This window comes from Vidua chalybeata, chromosome 30, assembly GCF_026979565.1.
Source record: "Vidua chalybeata isolate OUT-0048 chromosome 30, bVidCha1 merged haplotype, whole genome shotgun sequence".
Lineage (NCBI taxonomy): Eukaryota > Metazoa > Chordata > Aves > Passeriformes > Viduidae > Vidua > Vidua chalybeata.
In genome coordinates this window covers 1,201,378-1,226,512 of record NC_071559.1, presented here as the reverse complement: position 1 = coordinate 1,226,512, position 25,135 = coordinate 1,201,378, and the positions used below count along the sequence as shown (strand labels likewise).

The window sequence follows — 25,135 nt, the reverse complement described above, 5'->3', positions numbered from 1 at the left end:
GCCCCTTCAGCACTGCCACCTACTTCAGCCAAAAAAACCATGAATCAGCCCAGTTCTCCCACTGCCACCACCCCTTCAACTCACAGACACAGAGAGGCTTCAAAAATCTGCCAGTGGGGATCACAGACATTTCCTAACACCCCTGTGGTGGCTAAAAGGGGTCAAGAGACCTTGGGAGTTCTCCTGTGAGGGTGGGCACAGGGTGCCCAGAGAAGCTGTGGGTGCCCCTGGAAGTGTCCAAGGCCAGGCTGGACAGGGCTTGGGGCAGCCTGGCATGGTGGCAAGTGTCCCTGTCCCTGGCAGGGGTGGCACTGGATGAGCTTTAAGGTCCCTCCCAAACCAAATCCTGTAATTCCATCACCTGCCCTCACCAGAACCAGACTGGTTTAATAAAGAGAAACTATTTGTTTCATAAATAAAATAGTATTCCTGAGGATAACTAAGCTGCCTCGTTCCCACAGCAGCTCCTGGTAGTGCATCTCCTGAAGGAGCACATCAGCTGGGCACCACGATGCCACACACAGATCCCCAAATTTCACAGCCCTGCTCTGAGTCAGAACCTGCCCTCAGCACTCTGGACACGAGAATTAATTGACACAACCAACCATTACATTAATCAGTGTGAACACAGTAAAGAAGGGTCAGTTACACTCATCACTCCCCAGATTCAGCTGATTTCATGTGAATGATGCCCTGCCAGTCTCAGAGTCGCTTCTGAGCGTGGCACAAACGTCTGTCCCAGCAAAAACTCATCAAACATTGGTCACCCATGACACGGATTTCACACGCAGCCAGTTCTGAGCTCTCAACAGCCACATCACAGCTCCTGTCACCCACACAGCTCAATCTGCAGCTCCCCCAGAGGCACAGCTGAGCCTCAGTGGAGATGGTGACTGTTTCAGCTGGCTCAGTTAGACTTGTATCAAAGAAAGCAATGAAATTAAACACTGAAGAACCTCAGCTTCAGCCTTCTAAGAAAATCAGTGACCACGCTCCTCATTCCATCACCAGCAGATCCCTTCCCTTCATCCCAGCAGAGTTTGCCAAGCATCCCCTCACCACATCATTTCTTCAAACACCTCAGCACCCATAAATGCTTCCTGCCACATCACCTTAGTCCCAGACAAATAAAAATTAAGATGAAAGAGAGTTGATTAGTCTCCTTTTTTGCCACGATTCTGTGTCCCAGTGCTTCCTAACCATCAATTTCAGCTTGAATTCCACGTAAGTGATGAAATACACACTGAAACCCTCACTGTTACCCCTCAATTAAATTCTTCTTATTGCCCTGATGGTTAAAACTGGCACTTTAGCACAACTTGAACCATTTTTAGTTTCCAGAGCTTGTTCTCCTAACTCCATCCTTAAAGACTGAGGTGATAGAGGCGATCACATCACCTCTGTTAAACCTCACAGAAAAATACATAAGAAAGCAAAACAACCAAACCATCCAAGACTCCCTTTCTTTTTATCTTCTGTTCAAACCATACCCAAACCTTCCCAAGGGGAAAAAAAAAGGCGCTTTAGTAACTCCTTCCTTGCAGACTCACTTTCTGGGTCATATAATAAGGGTCAAAGTCCTCCAGGGGCACAGCAACCAGCCCTTTAGGGATGTCCCCGTAGATGAAAGGCAAATTCTTGCCCGCCTCAAGGTCACTGTTTGGTTTTGGTTTGCTGTCTTCGTCGTCATCCCGGTGGCTGCTGTCCTGCTTGGAGCGCTGCTTCTTCTTCAGCTCCGCGATGTGTTTCTCGATGTTGGCCAGGGACTCCGGAGTGAAGGGTTTAAAACTCTCGGGGCCTGGTGGTGCGAGCAGCCGCGCTGCCATCTTTTCATCCTGCAGCAGCTTCTTTCGAGGTGTTGCAGCCCGGGCAGGTCAGCTCTGCTGGGGAGAAAACACAGGCACGAGGTCAGAAGAGCACGGGGAGCCCTGCTCGTCACATCCCCGTGAGGTGATGCCTTGAGAGGCTCCTGGAACAGAGCTACACAGAGTTCACGAATAAAGGAGGGATTTATTAAAAATATATCCTCAATGGATGCACCTTGGGCAGTACAAGAGCCTGGCCATGGCTCCACCCAATATGGTCACAAGTTTTTCATACAATTATAATTTTTTATTTATACTTTTGAAGCCCTGAGGTTGTAGGTGATGCCTTGAGAGGCTCCTGGAACAGAGCTACACAGAGTTCACGAATAAAGGAGGGATTTATTAAAATGATCTCCTCAATGGATGCACCTTGGGCAGTACAAGAGCCCAGTTGTGGCTCTTGCTGTCCACCCAAGATGGACAATGGTCATGAGTTTTTCATACAATTATAAATTTTTATTTATACTTTTGAAGCCCTGAGGTTGTAGGTGATGCCTTGAGAGGCTCCTGGAACAGAGCTACACAGAGTTCAAGAATAAAGGAGGGATTTATTAAAATGATATCCTCAAATGATGCACCTTGGGCAGTACAAGAGCCTGGCCAGGGCTCCATCCAAGATGGACTTTGAGTCATATGAGTTTTTCATACAAATATAAGTTTGGTCCATTTACATATGAGGGGTTAATTGTTCAATTCCAGCTCCAGGTGATGCAGTCCCATCCTCCCAAACTGCTCTCCTCAATTTGCTGTTGTTGGCACTTTTTGGGCCTGAGGCTGCAGCGGTGTCCTTGGTTCTGGGCTGGAAAAGGATTGCTTTGTCTGACTGAACTCTGAGGAGAACTTGCTAAAACACTTTATATCAAGTTCAGAGCTCTGTACCAACGCAGCACAGAACCTGGAAAATATGAAAGCTAAAACTGAAGGCATCAGAGTGAGGAGCAGAGCTGCTGGTTTCACTCCCAAAAGGAGCTGCAGGCAGGTGCCACGCTGGGCACAGCTGACCCCACCTGTCACTGCCCAAGGTGCCACTTCAACGAGTTCTACAAGCAAGAAGCAGCTGGGAGGATCTCCCCCAGCCCCACTGGTGGCCACCCCAACTTGGGCCCTCCTGAACACAAACTACTCAAGAAAAAACATTCTGAAAAGCAACTTCGTCCTCAAAGCCACTATTTTCCTGCAAAACCAGCTTGACCAGTCATTGCTCTCAGCAAAACCGATTTTTAGACAAAATTCCAAGGCAGCTCAAGCTGGAGCAGGTGCTGGGCCTGGTGCAGGGGACCAGCACATTCCTCACTGTGCTAACAAGGTGTTTAGCAAAGCACTCCCTGGTACACAAAGGAGGAACCTGGGGCTGGGTTTAAAACAGCACCAGCACCAACATGAGCTGAGTGTGCTGAGCACTCCCAAAAAATGCTCCTTGGTGCCCCTATCAGGTGTTCCTGCAGCTATGAGAAGTTCCCTAATGACTTCACCAAGTCCAGGGAGAATTCTGAATGCTCCTCTGGTAGGGCCAAGCCCTCACCAGGCTTACCTGCCTCACCTGCTCCGGAGCACGTCACAGCTCTGCAACAGGAAGTCAAATCTCACCTTTTCACTTTACAGACATAGAATTATATAAAGAAACTCCTCCCTGTGAGGGGGCTGGGGCACAGGGTGCACAGAGAAGCTGTGGCTGTCCCTGGATCCCTGGAAGTGTCCAAGGCCAGGCTGGACAGGGCTTGCAGCAACCTGGGCTGGTGGGAGGTGTCCCTGTCCCTGGCAGGGGTGGCACTGGATGAGCTTTAAGGCCTCTCCCAACCCAACCCATTCCACAATTCTATCAATTATGAGGGTTTCTATTAATCTGAGGCCATAAAAGCGAAATCATTTAAAAATACTTCCATCAAGCACAAGAGTAATTCCTGAAAGTTCAATTTTCTCCGATTATTTGGGTTAGACACAGGGGCTTGTTGGCATCAGATACACCTCAAACGACAGAAGCAGAGGGAGGGCTGCAGGGCACAGGTGAGGAGAAGCTCCCAGAGCCTCCAGCCTGCCCTGGCAGGGTTTGCCCCATCCCTCCACGGAGCCCCTTGCTCTCCTCCACCCACTGCCAGGAGAAGCAGAGCTGTGAGGAAGTTGGTTCCCCCGAATGCAGCCGCCCACCAGCACGGCTCCGCAGCTCCGCTCCAGAACCAGCAATTCCAGGAATACCTTTGCATTTCTGAGCTGCTGCTACCTCGTCAGGCTGTTCTCACTCCAGAAGAGGCCAAGGGAGGAGAGGGATGACAGAAAGCCTGCACTGATGCAACAGCACTGCAGTGCTGCAGGCTGGAAGAGAACCCAGCCTCGACACGGTGCTCGGGGAGGGACACAAACACCAAATCCAAGAGGAAAGGCACAAAAACCGTGAGGGTATGGCACAGAACGAGTCCCAGAGCTGCCTGGGATAAGGTCCCTCAAGCAAGGAAAAAGATAACCAGTAAGGTCAGATCTTTTCAGGCAACACAAACACAGCATCCAAATAAATATTAAAGATCTGGAGAAAAAAATGACTTTCAGATTCCTTGGAAACGATGACATGGGGTTGAATTGTTAAAATTCAGCTCATTCAGCACGAGGTCAAGCACCCCCAGCCTGCCCAGGCCATGAGGATTGTGCTGAATTCACGTGGGAGGAGTTCAGGGAAGCTGAAACAGAGAACCACAACTCTCTGGAGTGCAGTGGGCTTCAGGAATAAATAAAACCCAATAAATAACTGAGTCTTTGGTAAGAATACCTGGAGCTGCCAGCCCTCAACAGAGCATTTCCAAAGCTGGAACACCCAGTGCAAATCATTCTGAGGGAGCTCAGGTTATCCCTTGCTGTGACACCACCTTTCACACCCCCAATCCACACATCAGCCTGAAGCTGCAGCGCACACGTAGGGCTCAAATGCTGTTTCCAGCTCAGGTTTTTATTTGGAGATCCAAAAAAACCTGGAGTACAGATCTCCCTCCTTATGTAATTCCAGAGCACAGCAGGGCCAGGATTCTCTTCCTATAAACTTGACTGGGTATTTCTAGAGTAATAATAGTAAAGACTCAAAAAAGATGGCAAGAAGGGAAGAGAAGAGCCAGTATCTTGGTCACATTATCTCTGAGACATCACCAAATGGCCTGCTGATATTAAGGAAAATTAATTTATTCTATTCTTGCAGCATTTGCATGTATTTAATTACCAAATTTCCCACATACTGTGAAACTATAGAGCAGCATTGGGGATGTGGTCTAATTGAATGGCACAGATAAATATGTAAGGCCTGAATTTAGAAACCAAAGTAGCTCAGGGACACAGCATAAAAAAGGGAAAAAAAAAAAAAAGAAGGCATGAAGGAATTTGTGCAAAATTACACAACCCACAACTGGAGGCACCGACTCAGCTGACTGCCCAATTAAAGGAAAATACAGAACCAAACCCAACAAACCAACACCGCTCCCCAAATGTGGTTCACAGCTGCACATGGCAGCAGTTCCTCCACGTTTTGGCATTTTGGAATTACTTACAGGGCTGTTTCTTGTGCACTGTCAACACATTACAGTGAGCTCAGGGTCTCTCTCCTTGGGATGTTTTTGCCTGTCCTAACTTCATTTTTTTTCCCAATAAACTATCCCACATTAAGGTAGTGGACAAAGTAAGATGTGTGGCTCCTGTTCATCAAGGAGGAGCTTCCACAGCTTCCCTGCCTGGCAAAGCTTCTGGAAGCTAAAAACCTTGTAATGTTATTTCCCAACCAGGAATGGCCCTGCTGGGATTGATATGGATTTATCCTAGGATTTATTTCGGCCCTTTCCACATCAAGTTTTTCAACCTGTAACAAGAGGAACATTCTGAAAATTGTGGGGTTTTTTCCAATTTTATCCATGGAAAACTGCACTGGGAACAACACCACGCTGCCAAAATCAGCAGGGACAGGGACTCAGCATCCAGGTGAGTTGCAGAAGAGGGTGATTGGGTTAGGGATCCATGGATAGCTGCACTGGGAATGACACTGCACTGCTGCTCCCAGCCAGGGAGCCAGGAATTCATCCTGGGAGCTTGGATCTGGGTGCACACAACACACACATTGCTCAAACGCCAAAGATTTTCCACCAGAAACTGCTGCACTGAGGTGCCCAGTTGCTAAGACTTAATTATTTTTTTCTAAATGTTCCCAGCAGTCCATTTACTGGTACATTATGAAATATTCCAATAAATTATTCAAGCTGATCATCAAAATAAATTAAAAAACACTTTTGAGGCAATTTCCTTGCTTTAATACACTTCCTCCTTTATTAATTACCACGAGTCAGCCATTCACAGTGAGCCTGTGAGACAGAGAGACCTTCTGTGTGAATTTTTATATAACCCACATGGACACACGTGCCTCTTGATTCCAACGTGAGGACTGAGGCAGGAAGGAAAATAAGGTGTAGATGAACAAGGAAAGCTCTCATGGCACCTTTGATGCTACAAAGTGGAAGGAAAAGGAGATATTTCCACTCCCAAGCAGCATTTGTTGCTTGGTGCTGGGTGTTTCCCCACCCTGTGTAAAACCTTGTGGAAGTTCTTGTTGAGCTTGGCTCAAGAAGAGAGGTCAAGGCAGACTTGGGACAGGGCAGGGAAATGGTCATGGTCTTGAAATGGCCATGGGAGGCCTGAACTTGGACACACACACACCTCTAAAGGTAAAAAAAAAAGTGAGCAAAAATGTACAGAGGAAAGAAAAAATGAACAGAAATATACAGAGGAAAGAAAAAATGAACAGAAATGTACAGAGGAAAGAGAAGAAGCAAGCAACAGCAACAGAGAAATATTAGAATCATGGAATGGTCAAATGGTTTGGCTTTGAAGGGACCTTAAAGCTCATTCTGTTCCACCTCCTGCCAGGGGCAGGGGCACCTTCTACCACCCCAGGTTGCTCCAAGCCCTGTCCAACCTGGCCTTGAAGACTTGGCCACACAGAAAACATAATTAATTAACAACACTTTAATGAAGACCGACTAAAGACCGATTCCTGCAGGGTCCTCACTCCCTCCCAGTAGCTGTGTGGCTTCAGTAACATCTCTCAGTAAATTACAAGAACTAGTTAATCCCAGTTAATTCATTAATCCCCAGTTCCCTATTCTGTCCTTACTCAAGGCCGACTTGTTTTTATCTCCCAGCTCACACAGAACTTGGAGGTTCACAAATTAAACAACCTGAAGTGCTTCAACTTCCCCCTTTTAAATTCAAACTTCTGAACAAAGAATTGTTCAAAATAGCTTTTGTGCAAGAGTTCAGCCACTAACCCAAATTTAATTCCTTGTTCAGTTCATTCAGCCCATCCATGACCCATAAAACAGGAGTCAGGGAATGGTTATTTTACACTATAATTTTGGGGGAATTAATTTCTTGTTGTGCTGCACTCAGATGGTTTGAGTACAAAGGGGCCAAATTTGAAAGGGGGGAGAATAAACAACCCCCTTCTAGTGCTCTGTTAAACATTTCTGACGTGTGGAACACAACCCAGGCTTCCCTGTGGAGTGATGCTTTTCTTCCCTCCTCATCACCCCCTGAATATCTGATCAAACATCTCCCTCCACTAATGTCAGTTATTCCTGGTTGTCTTGGCATCACCATCCTGCCACTGATTTCACTCAACAGACCAGAAAAGGTTCCTCTCCCACTGGGAACACCACTGGAACGGCCACATTTGCCATCCAACCTCCTGTTTCCAGGGCACTTCCCCACCTGGGTGACAGAGATCTCACAGTGAGGAGCAGCTGAGGAGGCTCAGCCTGGAGGAAATCCCCCCTGAGCCTCCCTTCCTCACTCCCCACACCTCACTGCTCCCTTCTCCAGCAATGAAGGGTTTATTTCCACAACTTTAAGACCACCTGTATAACTATTCCTGTGACTTTAACACCCCTACCTGGACAATTCAGCAGTGTTATGCAGTGTTCAACAAACATTCCTCCCCAAATCACCTCCCAGCAGAGTTCATGATAAACTCCTCACACCTTCTGGCTGGGGAGGAAGTACAAGAAGCATGGAATGGGACTTTCAGAGGGTAGCAACATCTCTGAATTTTGCAATGGCTCTGCTCAGGAAGGAGCAAAGTCCCACCTTTGGCTGCTCTTTCTCCTCAAAATCTCCCATTTTCTGGAGTGCTCCATCAGGCAGGAATAACAGTTACAGGACGAGGCTGAGGGAAGGGAAGGCAGAAGTTGCTCTAAATTTGGAACAGCATTTCAAGACAGAATCCCAGAATCCCTGAGGCTGGAAAAGCCCTCCAAGATCATCGAGTCCATCCTGTGACCCATCCCCAACTTGTCACCCAGCCCAGGGCACTCAGTGCCATGTGCACTCATTCTCTGGACACCTCCAGGGATGGGGACTCCACCAATCTCTGGACAGCCCCTTCCAGTGCCTGACCACTCTCTGTGAAGAAACCCCTCCTGAAAAGGAGACAGTTTTGCCTAAGCCAGAAGAACATGTGAAGTGTTAAAAGCCAGGCTGGAACCTGAGCTAATGTCAGGGAGGTTTTGTAGTACACTCCTGCAGCAGGAAGCCACTTCTTCCCTACTTGTATTCTCCACCTCTGCACAGAAATAGGATAATGAGGCACAAGAGGGGCAGTCCAAGCATTCCTGAACCCCACCAGATTCCAGCCAACGTCCCACCACGACCAGCTCTCCACTCCACCATCACCATCACACGCCTTTCCTCCCTGTGGCTCCTGAAACAACTCCCCCTGTGCTTGTTCCCAACTCATTTTGTTGTTTCACTGCTCCTGCTCTAAGCCAGCCCATTGCTCTGAACTCAACAATAAATTATTGATCCCAGTGTATCTGTCGATGTCAATGGAGGCGCAGCCACCTGGGGGAAGGCGATCGATGCCCAAGGGCCACCATGTGACAGCAGGAGCCCATGGGGCCACACGGCCTCGGGGCCACCACTCAGCCATTGAGAAACAGCAACTCTCCATGGAGAGGGAAACCCAGACCAGGTCATTTTAACAGAAAACACACTTGGGCAGCCCCACCACCAAGCACAGACACGGCACCAAACGGGAGGAAGGTGATACTGTGATTTATGTTTGGAAGCTACTTCATTTCCATTCAATGCTGACTTTGTTTCTGCTTTATTTAACAGAATGAAGGCGCAGCCATGCTCCATTTCCTGAGGCACGTGATCGCTCGCCCTCCTGCCTATTAGAAACCTCCTCCCACCAAAGAGCCACAGGATTATACTTGTTCCACTGAGCAGTACAGTATCTATACCATGATCTACATCTAAGCCATACATACAAGCTTATATAACAGATTAAATGATCTGTGATGGCTCCAGGTCCTCCACCCTGGGTGAACACCACTGCAGAAGCACCCGAACACGTTAAAATGATCAAAGAAACCTTCGGTCACGTTGTTAGTTTTATATAAAACCCCCAAGTGGAGAACAGGGACTTTCTAAACACACAAAGGGTGGAAAACCCCAGCACTGGAGGCCGTAGGACAGACCCAGCAGGGAAAGGTCCCAAGGGAGGGCAGGGGCTCGTTACTCCTAAAGGCACCAACTCCCCAAGCCCAGGCTATGCAGAGATCCTAAACAGCTTCACCAACTTTATGTGGCTGCCCCTTAAGAGATCGGGAGGGCGGTGACGGCCCGAGGGGACAGTAATGGGCACGGGGAGTGTCCCATGGGCCCCTCCAGCCTCGCCCACACCTTCTGCCCCGAGCCACCCGCCTGGAGGAACCGACCCCAGAGCTTCCCAGAACCTCCATCACCGACACAGGAGAACAGGAGCATTTCCAGGCCCCATTCCTCCAAAGCAGGACTGCTCGGGAAAACCACCACGGTCACGCTTTCCTCCCTTTCCCCTCTAAAGGAGAGGGACAGGGACCCCACGCCCCCGCCCCCGTTCCTCACAATTAAAGCTTCTCGGTGTGAAAAGAGGACGTCCCGGTCACGGCTCCCGGTGCGGGTGGAATGCTGCAGTGTGCCAGGGCCGGGTTAGCCGTGCACACACACGGCACAAGCACAACCGGAGCCGCGAAACCCGCCCCACCTGCGCGGCCCCTCGGGGGGCTCCCGCCGACCGCTGCGACACGGCACGGAGGGGACAAGGACGATCCCCCCCACACCTGGGATCACCCTCCAAAATTCAGCTCAGGGCCCGAGGGTGCGGATCCAGCTGCTGCCCCTCGCACACACTCCCCTTGCCAGACTTTCCGACTTCACCCCGGATCATCCGCAGCCGCTGCCGTGGAGCATCTCCCGGTGTCCCCACCCCCACATCAGCTGGGCATCAGTTTGCACCAGAACGCAGGGGGAGGGGAGGAAGACACCCAGATTTTTTAATAGAAAAACCTCGTGAATGTGCAATTCCCTCCCAGCAGGAAGGGAAAAAATAATATAAACCAAATCTGCCCTCACCATCCCCCCCAAAATCTGTGGCGGAAGGAAAGAGGGAAGGAAGCGGCACAACCACGATGCTGACCCAACATCTGGGTCAGCTGGAACACCAAGGCTGCCCCAAGCATCCCCCCTGCTCGCCTACCCCCCTCCAAAAAAAACCTGCCCTCCAAAATCCCCCGTCCCCGGGCAGGGGAAGCTCTGCCTGCCGAGCGGTGGGAGCAGGGGGTGGTGGAGGGACAGAGCAGCGCTGCAGCGAGGGCCGAGGGGGAAGGGACATCGAGGAGAACTCGGGCTCTCCTTTCCTACAGTGCACAGAGCACGGCCCCGAATTTGGGGGGGGGGGGGTGGGGGGGTGGGAAGAGGGTGCCGCGGGCCCCCCAGGCTGTGGGGTGGAAGGGGAATGGAGGCACGGATGCAGGGAGGGATGCAGGAACGGACGGAAGGATGGAAGGACGGGCCCCAGACGGGGCTCCCCAGGTCGAGGGTGGGCGCAGGGGGCGGTTGCCCCTTCCCAGAGCCAGCCCGCCGGCCGGGGGACGCTGCTGCCGGGCCCGGCACCGTCCCCCCCCCCAACTCCCCGCAGGGCCGGGGGCCTCGGGCTGCAGCGGACGGACCCTCCCCGGCCGGGGCAGCGGCTGCCGGAGCCCGGCGGGCAGTGCCGAGTGGGCACAGAACCGGGCCCCCGACCCCCTTTCCCTGGCTGCGGGATGCCCGGGCATCCACCGAGGGGATGGGCTGAGAAGGGGCAAGGCTCCGGGACCCTCCTCACGCGGCGGATTTGGGGCTGGGGGCTCCCCGGGCCCTCCCCCCCTCACAACCCGCCTCCGGTGTCCCCGGGGCTCTCCGGGCCGCGCTCTGCGGCAGAGCCCCCGGGGGAGGTGTGCCAAGGGCTACGGCGCGAGGGGCGGGGGGCGGGGGGGATGCATCGAGCAGGACGGTAAGCGAGGGGAGCCGCGGCTGGAGCCCGCGGGGGTCTCGGGGGCTGCGACTCACCGTGTCGGGCGGGCTCAGCGCGGCCCCGGCGCGGCGCTGCCGGACTGCGGCGCGGGGGGAGCTGCGGGAGGGACTGCGGGTGTCGCCATCTTGGTGCGCTCCCGGCGCTCCCCCCGCCCGGCCGGCCCGGCCCCCGCCCGCCCCGCGCGCGCCGCCGGGGGGCGCTCCCGAGGCGCCGGCAGCGGCGCGGGGGGAGCGGGGAAGCCCCGGGCCTGGCCCGTCGTCATCGTCAGTACCCGCGTGTCCATCGTCATCATCGTCCCCGTGTCCATCATCATCATCATCATCATCATCATCGTCCCCGTGTCCATCATCATCATCATCATCATCATCATCGTCCCTGTGTCCATCATCATCATCATCATCATCATCATCATCCCTGTGTCCATCATCATCATCATCATCATCATCATCATCATCATCATCATCATCGTCCCTGTGTCCATCATCATCATCATCATCCCTGTGTCCATCATCATCGTCAGTACTCGTGTGTCCATCATCATCGTCAGTACCCGCGTGTCCATCGTCGTTGTCATCATCGTCCCCGTGTCCATCATCATCATCATCATCATCATCGTCCCTGTGTCCATCATCCTCATCATCATCCCTGTGTCCATCACCATCATCATCATCCCTGTGTCCATCATCATCATCATCATCCCTGTGTCCATCATCATCATCAGTACCCGCGTGTCCATCGTCATCATCATCCCCGTGTCCATCATCATCACCATCATCATCATCATCATCATCATCGTCCCTGTGTCCATCATCCTCATCATCATCCCTGTGTCCATCACCATCATCATCATCCCTGTGTCCATCATCATCATCATCATCCCTGTGTCCATCATCATCATCAGTACCCGCGTGTCCATCGTCATCATCATCCCCGTGTCCATCATCATCACCATCATCATCATCATCATCATCATCATCGTCCCTGTGTCCATCATCATCATCATCATCATCCCTGTGTCCATCATCATCATCAGTACCCGCGTGTCCATCGTCATCGTCATCATCGTCCCCGTGTCCATCATCATCATCATCATCATCATCATCATCATCATCGTCATCATCATCCCTGTGTCCATCATCATCATCATCATCCCCGTGTCCATCATCGTCAGTACCCGCGTGTCCATCGTCATCGTTATCATCATCCCCGTGTCCATCATCATCATCATCATCATCATCATCCTTGTGTCCATCATCATCATCCCTGTGTCCATCATCATCATCAGTACCCGTGTGTCCATCATCACCATCATCATCATCATCCCTGTGTCCATCATCATCGTCAGTACCCGTGTGTCCATCATCATCATCATCATCATCCCTGTGTCCATCATCATCGTCAGTACCCGTGTGTCCATCATCATTGTCATCATCGTCCCTGTGTCGATCATCATCATCAGTACCCGTGTGTCCATCATCATCGTCAGTACCCGCGTGTCCATCGTCATCGTCATCATCATCCCTGTGTCCATCATCATCATCATCATCATCATCCCTGTGTCCATCAGCAGCAGCAGCAGCAGCATCCCTGTGTCCATCATCATCGTCAGTACCCATGTGTCCATCATCATCATCATCCCTGTGTCCATCATCATCATCCCTGTGTCCATCATCATCATCATCATCCCCGTGTCCATCATCATCATCATCCCTGTGTCCATCATCATCATCCCTGTGTCCATCATCACCATCATCCCTGTGTCCATCATCACCATCATCCATGTGTCCATCATCACCATCACCATCATCCCTGTGTCCATCATCAGCAGCAGCAGCAGCATCCCTGTGTCCATCATCATCGTCAGTACCCATGTGTCCATCATCATCATCATCCCTGTGTCCATCATCAGCAGCAGCAGCAGCATCCCTGTGTCCATCATCACCATCATCCACGCCCATCATCATCCCTGTGTCCACTGTCATCATCCTCATCCCTGTGTCCATCATCATCATCATCATCCCCGTGTCCATCATCATCATCATCCCCGTGTCCATCATCATCATCATCCCTGTGTCCATCATCCTCATCCCTGTGTCCTCCACCACTGCCGTCACCCGGTGCCCGTTACTGCCTGTATTTTGTGCAGCACACAGCGATTAAAGGTTGGACTCCATCTTGGAGGCCTTTCCCACAAAGCATTCTGTGATTCCCACTGCTCAATCTCCTTGTAGCTGCCACGAGGTGGAGGCACGAAGATACAGCAGAGATCACTAATGAAGCACCTAATTACTGCTGGGTTTAATTTGCTTTATTGCCACCAGAGGGAGGCGGAGACACGCTGGTGGCTTTCCCAGGAAAGCAAAACTCCAAGGCACCCCCAGCAGAACTGTTCCAAGGTTTTTAGGGACCACTCATCCCAAGGTTATTAGGGACCTTGGATCCTCCTGCCACCTGGAGCAGAGCTGTCACCTGCCAATGGCTGATCCACGCTGCCACCAAATCCTTTGGAAAACTGTCGACTGCAAAGCTGACAAATTCTTCCAGAATGTGTTCGTGGAGTGGTCAGTGTTGATTCGACCCAAATAAAAACCCAAACTCCACATGCTGCGTGCAGAACTAATTAATTAATTAATTGTTTTATCTTCCCATCAGCCTGGAAGATCACTGGGAGCTCGTTCTCACCCACCAAAAGATTTAAGGTGTCCTCAAACTGCAAAGACTTAAAACTGCTGTTCAGAGAGAGCACAGAGCTGCTGAGCAAACCCAGCAGCTCCCAGGGGCTGGAAAATCAACTCCCTAACAACTCCTTGAACGGAAACCTTAATGAAACCCCTGACGAAATTCCTGCAGAGATCCAGAGCTCAGCTGAGCTTCTGAGGGCAGCACAGGCTGCTTTAAGAGACGTGATTGTACCCGGAACTGAAGGAGGGCACTTGCAGAACTTTGCCTGGAGTTACACAGCGAGTTGTGCTGCCCAGCTTGTCCCGGCTTGGGAACAAACTGGCAGCTCCTCCCCTGGGCTCTGGTCACGGCTTGGCTGCACCTGCACTGTTCAGTCCTTGCCTGTGACCGGACTGAGAAATCAGCTGGAGAAAAGCGTCCACCACAGCAACCCAAGCAGCTGAATGTACTCGGAGAGGACACAAATGCAGCTCTGATTGGGCTCCCGGAGCTCTGCCACACAGGAGAAGCAGTTTGCTCTGCACGGATCCTCCGCCCACGCTGAAAATGCCAGAGGCTGCTGCCATGAAAATGCTCCGTGCTGGCCTGGCACTGCTAGCCTGGCCCATCTACCTGCTGTCCTTCCTGGGCATCTGGGAGCCCTTCTGCAGGAAGGTCTTTTTTCCTTTCTTCTTAGAAAAGCTTTCTAGAGTTCACGACAAGAAATCAAAGAAGCACAAGCAGGAGCTGTTCCGCAATCTGCCCGACTTCAGGGGCCCCTCCGGGGAGCTGCGGCTGCTGGAGATCGGCACCGGCAGCGGCTCCAACTTCCAGTTCTACCCGCCGGGCTGCAAAGTCACCTGCACCGACATCAACCCCAACTTCCAGGAGAGCCTCTCCCGAAACATGAAGAAGAACCAGCACCTCCGCTACGAGCAGTTCCTGGTGGCCGCGGGAGAGGACCTGCGGCAGGTGCCCAGCGGCTCGGTGGACGCTGTGGTCTGCACCCTGGTGCTGTGCTCCGTGCACAGCGTCAGCAGCACCCTGAGGGAAGTGCTCCGGGTGCTCCGGCCGGTGAGTACCTGCAAAAACACCTGGTAGTACCTTTAACATCTGCTCGACAGGTACCAGGTGCAAGGAAAGGGGAAAAAACAAAACAAAACAAAAAAAAAAAACCTCAAAAAAACACAAAAAACCCACCAAAAAAAAAAAAAAAAACAAAACCAAAAACACTCTAAAGCAAAAGAAATAATAATAAAAAAAGAAATAAAAAAACCCACAAGTGAAAAAGAATTGGTTTGAGCTTAAAACCCAGATCAAAATAAAAACAAAGTGAAAAAGAGTTGGTTTGAGCTTAAAACCCAGATCAAAATAAAAAAAACAACAAGTGAAAAAGAGTTGATTTGAGCTTAAAACTCAGACCAAAAAAAAAAAAAACCACAAGTGAAAAAGAGTTGGTTTGAGCTTAAAACAGACTTTCAGCCTTTAAAAGTGTCATTGTCATAGAACCATGGAATGGTTTGGAGGGCTCTTAAAGATCATTTAATTCCAAAAAACCAGTTAAGTTAGGAATTAATTGAAACAAAACCACAACACACTATTGCTGGAATAAAAGAGGGATCAAATAAGTCTGCCCTTTGTGCTTTTTGAATGGGCATTTTGAATCTCTGGACGTTTCCTTCTTTCATTGATTCCAGCTAACAGAGGGAAGGGGAAAAGGAAAGGGGAAAGGGAAGGGAGGGGGAAGTGGGAGCCACTTGGTGTGACCCCCACACCCGCTGTAAGAAGACTCTGTGTTCCCAGGGAGGAGCTTTCTATTTCTTGGAGCACGTGGCCGCTGAGCATTCCAGCTGGACGTATTTTTGGCAGCAAGTCTGTTTCCCGACTTGGAAACTCGTCTTTGCTGGATGCTGCCTCACGAGAGAGCTGTGGAAGAATCTGGAAGAGGCAAAGTTCTCCGAGCTGAAGATAGAGCACATCAGCGTGGCGATGCCCTGGATGCCCATCGAGCCGCACATCGTGGGGTACGGCGTGAAGTAACCCCTGTCCTGCCAAAACTTTTGTCCCCCCCAAAATTCCTCATGGTGACCCACGCACCCTGCACGGCACAGGCTCCTCCACACGTGCCCATACCAGTAACACAGCAAAGGACTTGAATCAGAAACCAAATTGTCAGGTGAGAAGAGAGGGGCGATTTCCTGAGTGTCTCCGAATCACACGATCAACAAAGTCAGAGAAGCCCTGTTGGACCAGAGTCCAACAGGTAACTCAGCACCAGCACCGTGTTCAGCACCACGCCACGTCCCCAAGTGCCACATCCACACTGTTTTTGAACGCTTCCAGGGATGGTCACTCCACCACTGCCCTGGGCAGGCCGTGCCAGGGCCTGACAGCCCTTTCCCTGAAGAAATCTTTGTTTTATCTAATTAAACTTCCCCTGGTATACCTTGAGACTCTTTCCTTCCCGAAGCCCCGGCACTGCTGACCCTGCCTTGCTAGACTCAGTGCAGCCAGGGAGGATCGCAGGACAACAAAAACCAGCCCGGGAAGCAGAAAATAAATGTATTAATGGGAGGGGACTGCTGTCTGTGCCTGGCTGACTCTGGAACAGGGATCCTTCAGGTGCCCCCCAGCTGGCACGCCCCTGGGCTCCAGCGCACCTGCTGCCCCCTCCCCACGCTCCCTCACGGCTGCTCCACCTGATGGAAGCCGAACCCCCAAACCTGACCCTTGGCCCAGGTGAGGGTGAGACCCCTGAACCTTGGCCCAGGTGAGGGTGAGACCCCTGAACCTTGGCCCAGGTGGGTGTGGGACTCCTGAACCTTTGCCCACATGAGTGTGAGACCCCTGACCCACAGCTCAGGTGAGAGAGAGACCCTTGACCCTTGGGCCAGGTGAGAGTGGGACCCCTGAACCTTTGCCCATGTGAGCACAAGACCCCTGACCCACGGCTCAGGGCTGAAAACCTTGACTCTTTGCAGAGGTGAGAGTCAGACCCCTGACCCTGGCCCAGGTGAAGTTGAGCCCCTTGACCCTCTGCCCAGGTGAGGGTAAGCCCCCTGACCTTCTGCTCAGGTGAAGTTGAGCCCCCTTACCCTCTGCCCAGGTGAAGCAGAGCCCCCCGACCCTTTGTCCGGGTGAGGGCGAACCCCCCTGACCCTTTGCCCGCCTGAGGGCTCCCTGACAGCGGTCCCTGAGGGCAGGCCGGCCCCTCCCGCCCCTCACCGGCTCCTCCGTCCGCGCTCCCGCGCCGTCCCCGCCGCCCCAACGGCCCGGTGCCGGTGCCGGTGCCGGTGCCGGTGCCGGTGCCGGTGCCGGTGCCGGTCGTTCCCCGTGGGGTTCGCCGCGGGGCTCCCCTCAGGCCCCGCAGCCATCTTCGGCGCTGGCCGGCCATGCGGCGGGCGCGGCCCGCGCTGCCGCTGCCGCTGCTGCTGCTGCTGCTCGCGGGGCCCCTGCCCGGCGGGGCGGCCCCCACGGACCCTGTGGACGGTACCGGGACCCAGCGGGGCCCAGCGGGGCCGGGCGGGGGCGGAGGGGTCGGGGAAAGGGGCAGAGAGCGGGAAAGAGCCTGAGCGGAGCGGGGCGAGGTGGGGCGGAAAAGTCTCTGGTTTGTACAGAAATCTGGTGAATTCCGTAAAGCAGCGGTGACTGAGCGTGTTTAACCGCAAATCTGTACACAAGAAATACACCTCAGTCAGATAAACACGCCGGATTTCACGTGGGCTGAGAAAAGTCCCGGGGTCTCCAGACGCTGGGATCTGTGGGGGAGCGAGTCCTGCAGAACAGAGATCCCTGGAATGGTTTTGGCTGGAAGAGGGGGATCTTACAGCCCACCCAGTGCCATGAGCAGGGACACCTTCCACTGTCCCACTGCTCCCAGCCCTGTCCAGCCTGGCCTCGGACACTGCCAGGGATCCAGGGGCACCCACAGCTGCTCTGGGCACCCTGTGCCAGGGCCTGCCCACCCTGCCAGGGAGGAATTCCTTCCCAATATCCCATCCAGCCCTGCCCTCTGGCAGCTGTCCCTTGTCCTGGCACTCCAGGCCCATTTATATGGTATCTCTCCATCTCTCCTGCAGCTCCTTCAGGCACTGCAAGGTCACAGTTAAGTCAGCCCAAAACCTTTTTCCTCCAGGCTAACAATCCCAATTCTCCCAGCCTTTCCTCACAGCAGATCTGCTCCATCCCTCTGAACAACTCGGTGGCCTCATCTCTTAACAGGTCCGTGTCCTTCCTGTGCTGTGGTGATGCTGGAGATTTAAAAATCCAAAACCAAACCAAATTAAAAAAAAACCAAAACCCCAAAACCCACCACCAGCAGCAACAAAAAACACCCACCAAAACCCCCAAACCCCCAACCAAACAAAAACCCCCGAGACAACAGGAAAGAAAAGACCAACCCGTAAACCCACAGCACCCACAAACGCTGTCCCAAAAGCCGAGCTTCGCCCTCCAGGCTCTCTGAGGAGCCCGTTGTGTTTTGCAGAGTGTCAGCAGCAGCTGCAGCTGGCCCGGAGCATGGTGTCCTGGATCGTGGGGGGCCACGAGGCCCCGGAGGGCGCGTGGCCGTGGGTGGTGAGCCTGCAGGTGCTGCGCGGCGGCGTCCGCTTCATGCACCTGTGCGGCGGCGTCCTGCTGGGCCGGAGAGCCGTGCTGACCGCCGGCCACTGCGTGGATGGCAGGACGTACGTACTGGGGTGACCCCTGGGCACCGCGGCTGAACCCTGGGCACCGCGGCTGAACCCCCTGGGTAACCACAGCTGAACCCCCTGGGCACCGCGGCTGAACCCCCTGGGCACCGCGGCTGAACCCCCTGGGTAACCACAGCTGAACCCCTGGGCACCGCGGCTGAACCCCTGGGCACCGCGGCTGAACCCCCTGGGCACCATGGCTGACCCCTGGGCACCACGGCTGAGCCTTCTAGGTAACCACAGCTGAGCCCTGGGCACCACAGCTGAACGCCCTGGGCACCATGGCTGACCCCTGGGCACCACGGCTGAGCCTTCTAGGTAACCACAGCTGACCCCTGGGCACCACAGCTGAACCCCCTGGGTAACCACAGCTGAACCCCCTGGGTAACCACAGCTGAACCCCTGGGCACCGCGGCTGAACCCTGGGCACCGCGGCTGAACCCCCTGGGCACCACAGCTGAACGCCCTGGGCACCATGGCTGAACCCCTGGGCACCATGGCTGACCCCTGGGCACCACGGCTGAGCCTTCTAGGTAACCACAGCTGAGCCCTGGGCACCACAGCTGAACCCCCTGGGCACCACAGCTGAACGCCCTGGGCACCACAGCTGAACGCCCTGGGCACCATGGCTGAACCCCTGGGCACCATGGCTGACCCCTGGGCACCACAGCTGAACCCCCTGGGCACCGCAGCTGAACCCCCTGGGCACCACAGCTGAACCCCCTGGGCACCGCAGCTGAACCCCCTGGGCACCACGGCTGAACCCCCTGGGCACCGCAGCTGAACCCCCTGGGTAACCACAGCTGAACCCCCTGGGCACCACGGCTGACCCCTGGGCACCACGGCTGAACCCCCTGGGTAACCACAGCTGAACCCCCTGGGCACCAGGGCTGAACCCCCTGGGCACCATAACTGAGGCCCATTTATGGGCACCACAGCTGAAATCCCTGGGATGGGGGAAGGAGGCCGAGGGCACTTGAGTTGTGTCACAGGGTGGCCAAAGGAGCAGAGCAGGGATTGTCCCCCTGTGCTGGGCACTGCCAGGCCCCTCCAGGGCTGTGTCCAGTTCTTCCCTCATGGCAAGGAGCGTATCCAGAGGCAGGATCAGACTGGGGAAGGGGCTGGAGCACATCCAGAGGCAGGATCAGACTGGGGAAGGGGCTGGAGCACAGGTGTGATTGAAAAGATCTCCAAGACCAAGTCCAACCTCTGCCTGATCCCCACCTTGTCAGCAGGCCAGAGCACTGAGTGCCACCTCCAGTCGTCCCTTGGACACCTCCAGGGATGGGGACTGCACCAAGTCCCTGGGCAGCCAATATCAGGAACAGTCAGTCAGGAATCCAAGTCAGCATCAGGAAACCTTGGCTGTGCCCTTCTGGCCTGGGCCAGAATGACCTGTGTGGTTTCTAATAAAGGGCTGTTGGGTTTTGATTAATAGAATCACAGAATGAGATCTTCTCATCCCACCCCTGACTCTGGGATTTTCCAGCTCTGGAGCAGGAGGACCCTCTCCCATGCCAGGTTTTCCCTTCCTCAGCCCACTCCCCCCAAGTAGTTTGGGTTGCTTTGTTCCACAGAGCTCTGATTTTTCTGGTTAATGGGGTTTTCTTAACGACTAAACCTCAGCAGAAAATGCTGTGATATTTAGATGACAAACACTCCAATTCATCAGTTTTAACACAATTGCCTTTTTTCTTGTTGGTCAGAACCAACAATTTGGCACTTAAGATTTTTTTTTTTTTTTTGGACAATCTGGTAATAACTCCTCAGAACAGATTTTTAACTGCACTTACAGCAACTCTGGAGCATTTCAGCTCCCAGCACCGGTCTCTTTTCCAGCCTTTACCACAGTTGCACAATCTGTGTGTGTCAACATCGACTGTGTTGACTCAACCATGACCTGGGGGAAAGTGAACTGTAAAATCTTTGAAACTTGGAATTTTGTCCTTTATCAGGACTTTGTTACATCAGCTCCTTGTTTGCATTTAGCAAACATTTATTTGCAAAATAATGCCTCTTTATCAATTTAATTTCTACTTTCATTTTAGAGGGTAATTTGAATTTTATAGCTCATCCCAGGCCAAATTCAAAGCTCACTTAATAAAGATTTTTTTCAATATACTTGACTAGAAATTAGGTCTGAATGACTCTACCTCTATTTCTAAATTTATTATTAACTTGATAGTCATTATTTTACTTCTAGATAATGGATTTCCCAGGTCTAGGTACAAGTAGAGTCTTTATGAGCATTGTGGGGGATGAGCCTTCTTCTTTTACCCAAAATAAAACCACATTTTCAGCTTTTTCAGACTATTATCTCCTGGTGGCCTCTGCTGAGATGGGGTGGGAGGGAAAATCTGGGTGTCATCTTAAATCTTTAATCTGAATTTTCCTTAACATCAACAGGCAAAGGGAGTGTTCACATGGGCAGAATGGTAAGGAGGCAAATTTGTTCCAGGAAATATTTACTATGGAATTTCCAATGTATATTCCTAAAGGTGCATTAGCAGAAGACAGGGATAGATGGGATAGTGGAAGAAATTTCTGGTATAGGGTGCCCAGAGAAGCTGGGATCCCTGGAAGTGTCCAAGGCACGGCTGGACAGGGCTTGGAGCAGCCTGGGATAGTGGGAGATGTCTCTGCTCATGGCAGGGGTGGGATGAGATGAGCTTTAAGGTGTCTCCAATCCAACCCATTCCTGGATTCCATGATGAAAACAAACAGTAAAACCCATGTAAAACCCACCTGAATTCTCATCTTAAAGATGAGCTTTAAGGTGCCTCCAGTCCAATCCAACCCATTCATGGATTTCACGATGAAAACAAATGGTGAAACTGATCTAAAACCCACCTGAATTGTCATCTTAAAGATGAGCTTTAAGGTGCCTCCAGTCCAACCCATTCCTGGATTCCATGATGAAAACAAATGGTAAAACCGATTTAAAACCCACCTGAATTGTCACCTTAAAGATGGGTTTTAAGATGCCTCCTATCCAACCCATTCCTGGATTTCACGATGAAAGCAAACAGTAAAACCCACCTGAATTCTCATCTTAAAGATGAGCTTTAAGGTGCCTCCAGTCCAACCCATTCCTGGATTCCATGATGAAAACAAACAGTAAAACCCATGTAAAACCCACCTGAATTGTCACCTTAAAGATGGGTTTTAAGGTGCCTCCAATCCAATCCAACCCATTCCTGGATTCCATGATGAAAACAAACAGTAAAACCCATGTAAAACCCCCCTGCCTTCTCTCGTAGGGATCCGTGTTCCTGGCGAGCCGTTCTGGGCGTGCACAACCTTCAGAAGCACAGCCCCCACACGGCTCGGAGGAGGATCAGGAGGATCATCATGCACTCGGAGTTCAAGAGGGAAACCTTTGAGAACGACGTGGCGGTGTTCGAGCTGAAGTCGGCCGTGCGCTACAGCCTCTACGTGCAGCCCGTGTGCCTGCCCCCCGCTGCCCTGGTGCAGCCCCTGGAGAACAGCTCCGACTGCTACATCAGCGGCTGGGGACGCACCACCGAGAAGGGTACTGGGCTCTGGCCGCTGCTGAAAGCCTCCTGTTTTCCATCCTCACCATCTCCAGCTCCCCGAGTTCATAAACTCACTTTGCACTTGGATTTTAGAGGCCTTTCAAAAGGGGGAATGGCACCAAACTGAAAGAGGACAGGTTCAGAGTAGATATTGGGAAGAAATTCCTCCCTGTGAGGGTGGTGAGGCCCTGGCAGAGATTGCCCAGTGCAGCTGTGGCTGCCCCTGGATCCCTGTAAGTGTCCCATAAATTGGTTGGACAGGGCTTGGAGTAATCTGATAGTGGAAGGTGTCCCTGCCCATGGCAGGTGCTTGGAACTGGATGATCTTTAAGATTCCTCCCAACCCAAACCATTCTGTGATTCTAACTGGATTTGCTCAGGTTATGGTCTCCTCACACAATGTCATTTAACTCTGCAGTGAGGATCTGCTCTCAGGGGTTTTCCATCACAAGCAGGTTAGACCCACACAGCTGTAACCACAGGAACAGATTTCCCAGCCTTTCTTCCAAGTATAACATGAAAAAAAGGAAAATAAACTCAGCCGATTTCAGAGTCATGGTGCAGGTCAACGTGGGCTGCTGGAAACAGCTATTTTATCGAAAAGCAACAATTCTGATGCCACATGTTGTGAACTGAGGGGTTCCCATGGGATTTATGAATGACTACACCCACTCCAATTCTCTCTTTACTCCCACTGGGCACAAATTCAATGCCCGTTGGTGTGTGGGAGTTTTGGGGTCAGCTGAGATTGTATGAACCTGTTTGCTAAGTCACCTCTGACATTTTGAGCAAGGCAGGTATGTTATCATTGATGCTTCTTCTGAGGAAGAATTGCAAAATCTACATCAAACCCAAGTCTTCAAACCTTTAACCCACTCAAATTCCAATCCATTGGCAACAGGCGGGGTCTGTGTCATACCCATGTCTAAACATGTCCAGGAACACACCCAGGCTGGCAAAACAAAAAAAAAAAAAAACACCATAAAACTGCTACAAACCCCAGCATATTTCACCTTTCTGACTTCTGTCTCCTTTCAAGGTAAACTCTCATCTCTGCTAAAACAAGCCCATGTGGGAATCCTCCCTCCCAGCCTGTGCAACAGCTCTGAAGGGTACGCGGGGCTCATGAACAACAAAGCACTCTGCGCCGGCGCCTGGGCCGGAGGCACCGACACCTGCCAGGTGAGAAGGGAGGCGGTGCCACAGCTGCCAGGTGAGAAGGGAGGCGGTGCCACAGCTGCCAGGTGAGAAGGGAGGCGGTGCCACAGCTGCCAGGTGAGAAGGGAGGCGGTGCCACAGCTGCCAGGTGAGAAGGGAGGCGGTGCCACAGCTGCCAGGTGAGAAGGGAGGCGGTGCCACAGCTGCCAGGTGAGAAGGGAGGCAGTGCCACAGCTCCCAGGTGAGAAGGGAGGCGGTGCCACAGCTGCCAGGTGAGAAGGGAGGCGGTGCCACAGCTGCCAGGTGAGAAGGGAGGCGGTGCCACAGCTCCCAGGTGAGAAGGGAGGTGGTACTCCCAAGCCAGAGGCTCAGCAGCATTGTGATTTGTAGCATAATTAATTAAAACAGCAGAAACACTAACTGGGAAACATGTCAAATGCAAAGGAAGCATCATAAAAGGGTTGGGACAGTGATTGCAAAGCAAAAACATACACAAAGAATTTGGTGGTATTGGAAAGATGACAGGAATAGGTGAACAAAGAGGAAGGATAAAAAATGCAGCACATTTATGCCACAAAGGTGTCAGTAAATGATACATGACACAAAACACTGGACACTGTACCATGCAGTGTGTGTGAAGCACATGCATGTCTCACCTGTGCTTATGCTGGAGAGCAGCACTGGACACATCCAGGGATGTGCTTCAGCCACAGGGCTCTAGGAAGTGGCTCAGGGATGATTTTTGTTTAAATTCTGAGCAATCACCACCTCTTTCTCGGAAAAGCCAGTTCCCAGGTCCAAAGCACTGGCAGAGGCTGCAGCACCAGCTGGGACACGGAGACATTACTAATGAAACCCCATAATGTATCCTAAATGCTTTGTCTGATACGCTTCCTGCTTCTCTCAGCAGTTTTCCCTGAGCAGGTGACCCGGCCAAGGCACAGGATGTGTGTTCATTACTGTGTCTCTTGGAGCTCCCACAACAGATGTGGATGAATTCCCCAGTTAAGTGAGGAGTGAAGGTTTAGGTATGAAAAGGTGCAGAGAGAAAACAAGAGAATCTGAGTTAAAAGACACTGAAGCAGTGCAGGCCTGTGGCTGAGGTCAGTGCAGCCTTGACCAGAATCAGGAGGAATTCCTCCATGGAAAGGGTGGTCAGGCACTGGAAGGTGGTGGAGTCCCCATCCCTGGAGATGTCCAAGGAAGAGCTGGACGTGGGTGACAAGCACTCTAGTCTGGTGACAAGATGGGGATCAGGTTAGACTTGATGGTCTTGGAGGGCCTTTCCAGCCTCAAGGATGCTGATTCTGTCTTTCAGCAGCACCAGACCGACCCTGAGCTGTCCGTGGGCTACTGCCCACGTTACTGTCATTGTGACTGTCGGCTTAACCGAGCTGCTTCAAATAAATCTAAAAAATAAATGATTACTGCCTGAACTGTTTCCTGGAAGGAAACCCTTACATGCTGCTGGTTTTTGTGGTGTTCATTCGTAGGGCGACAGCGGGGGCCCCTTGGTGTGCTACCACCCTGACACTGACAAGTACTACCTCATCGGCATCGCCAGCTTCGGGGTGGGCTGTGGCCGCCCCAAGTACCCCGGGATCTACGTGCGCCTGTCCCAGTACAGAAAATGGATAAAAGCAAAACTTCTGCTGACCAACGAGACTCGGAACCCAGCGAGCACCACACTCACCATCCTCCTGACTCTGCTCCACACGGTGCTCGCGCAGACGTTGTAGAGGGGCAAACCGTCGTGGTCCTCGTGGAGGTCTGTCCTGCCTGGAAAAGCTTGAGGAAAGCAGCTCCCTCCTGACTGACAATAAATCCAAGAGCCAAAGGATGTGCACTTACTTTTTAGGAGTCATGTTT

The 25,135-nt window shown here is 52.3% G+C and overlaps 3 protein-coding genes across 4 annotated transcripts in view; 2 read left to right on the top strand and 1 right to left on the bottom strand.

Moving 5' to 3' along the window:
• The window catches only part of SCN8A (sodium voltage-gated channel alpha subunit 8), a 78,906-nt gene extending 61,713 nt beyond the window's left edge, over positions 1-17,193 (bottom strand). Inside the window, exons 1-2 of the mRNA XM_053967402.1 lie at positions 17,107-17,193; positions 1,551-1,880 (exon numbers count right to left, since the gene is read on the bottom strand). Of these exons, the coding sequence (XP_053823377.1) occupies positions 1,551-1,826 (276 nt within the window). The 5' untranslated portion in view covers positions 1,827-1,880; positions 17,107-17,193. The remainder of the gene's footprint in view (positions 1-1,550; positions 1,881-17,106) is intronic.
• On the top strand, positions 14,157-16,332 carry LOC128801630 (putative methyltransferase-like protein 7A). Its single transcript, XM_053967670.1, has 2 exons — positions 14,157-14,955; positions 15,685-16,332. Exons 1-2 carry the CDS (start codon positions 14,449-14,451, stop codon positions 15,919-15,921), a joined length of 744 nt encoding a protein of 247 aa, XP_053823645.1. The 5' UTR covers positions 14,157-14,448; the 3' UTR covers positions 15,922-16,332.
• On the top strand, positions 17,174-25,116 carry TMPRSS12 (transmembrane serine protease 12). Of its 2 annotated transcripts, none has more exons than XM_053967635.1 (5): positions 17,174-17,370; positions 18,368-18,566; positions 21,833-22,104; positions 23,148-23,290; positions 24,760-25,116. In XM_053967635.1, exons 1-5 carry the CDS (start codon positions 17,274-17,276, stop codon positions 25,003-25,005), a joined length of 957 nt encoding a protein of 318 aa, XP_053823610.1. In that variant the 5' UTR covers positions 17,174-17,273; the 3' UTR covers positions 25,006-25,116. The 2 variants fall into 2 exon arrangements, with proteins under 2 accessions (XP_053823610.1, XP_053823611.1); XM_053967636.1 differs by lacking the exon at positions 17,174-17,370 and adding an exon at positions 18,014-18,102.
• The last annotated feature ends 19 nt before the right edge of the window (positions 25,117-25,135 follow it).

Excerpts from the sequence above, each read along its gene's own strand:
- LOC128801630 (XM_053967670.1), top strand. The coding sequence starts at position 14,449 with ATGCCAGAGGCTGCTGCCATGAAAATGCTCCGTGCTGGCCTGGCACTG. Across the intron at positions 14,956-15,684 it reads TGCTCCGGGTGCTCCGGCCG|GGAGGAGCTTTCTATTTCTT; the intron begins GTGAGTACCTGC and ends CTGTGTTCCCAG.
- TMPRSS12 (XM_053967635.1), top strand. The coding sequence starts at position 17,274 with ATGCGGCGGGCGCGGCCCGCGCTGCCGCTGCCGCTGCTGCTGCTGCTG. Across the intron at positions 18,567-21,832 it reads CACTGCGTGGATGGCAGGAC|GGATCCGTGTTCCTGGCGAG; the intron begins GTACGTACTGGG and ends CTTCTCTCGTAG. Across the intron at positions 23,291-24,759 it reads GAGGCACCGACACCTGCCAG|GGCGACAGCGGGGGCCCCTT; the intron begins GTGAGAAGGGAG and ends GTTCATTCGTAG.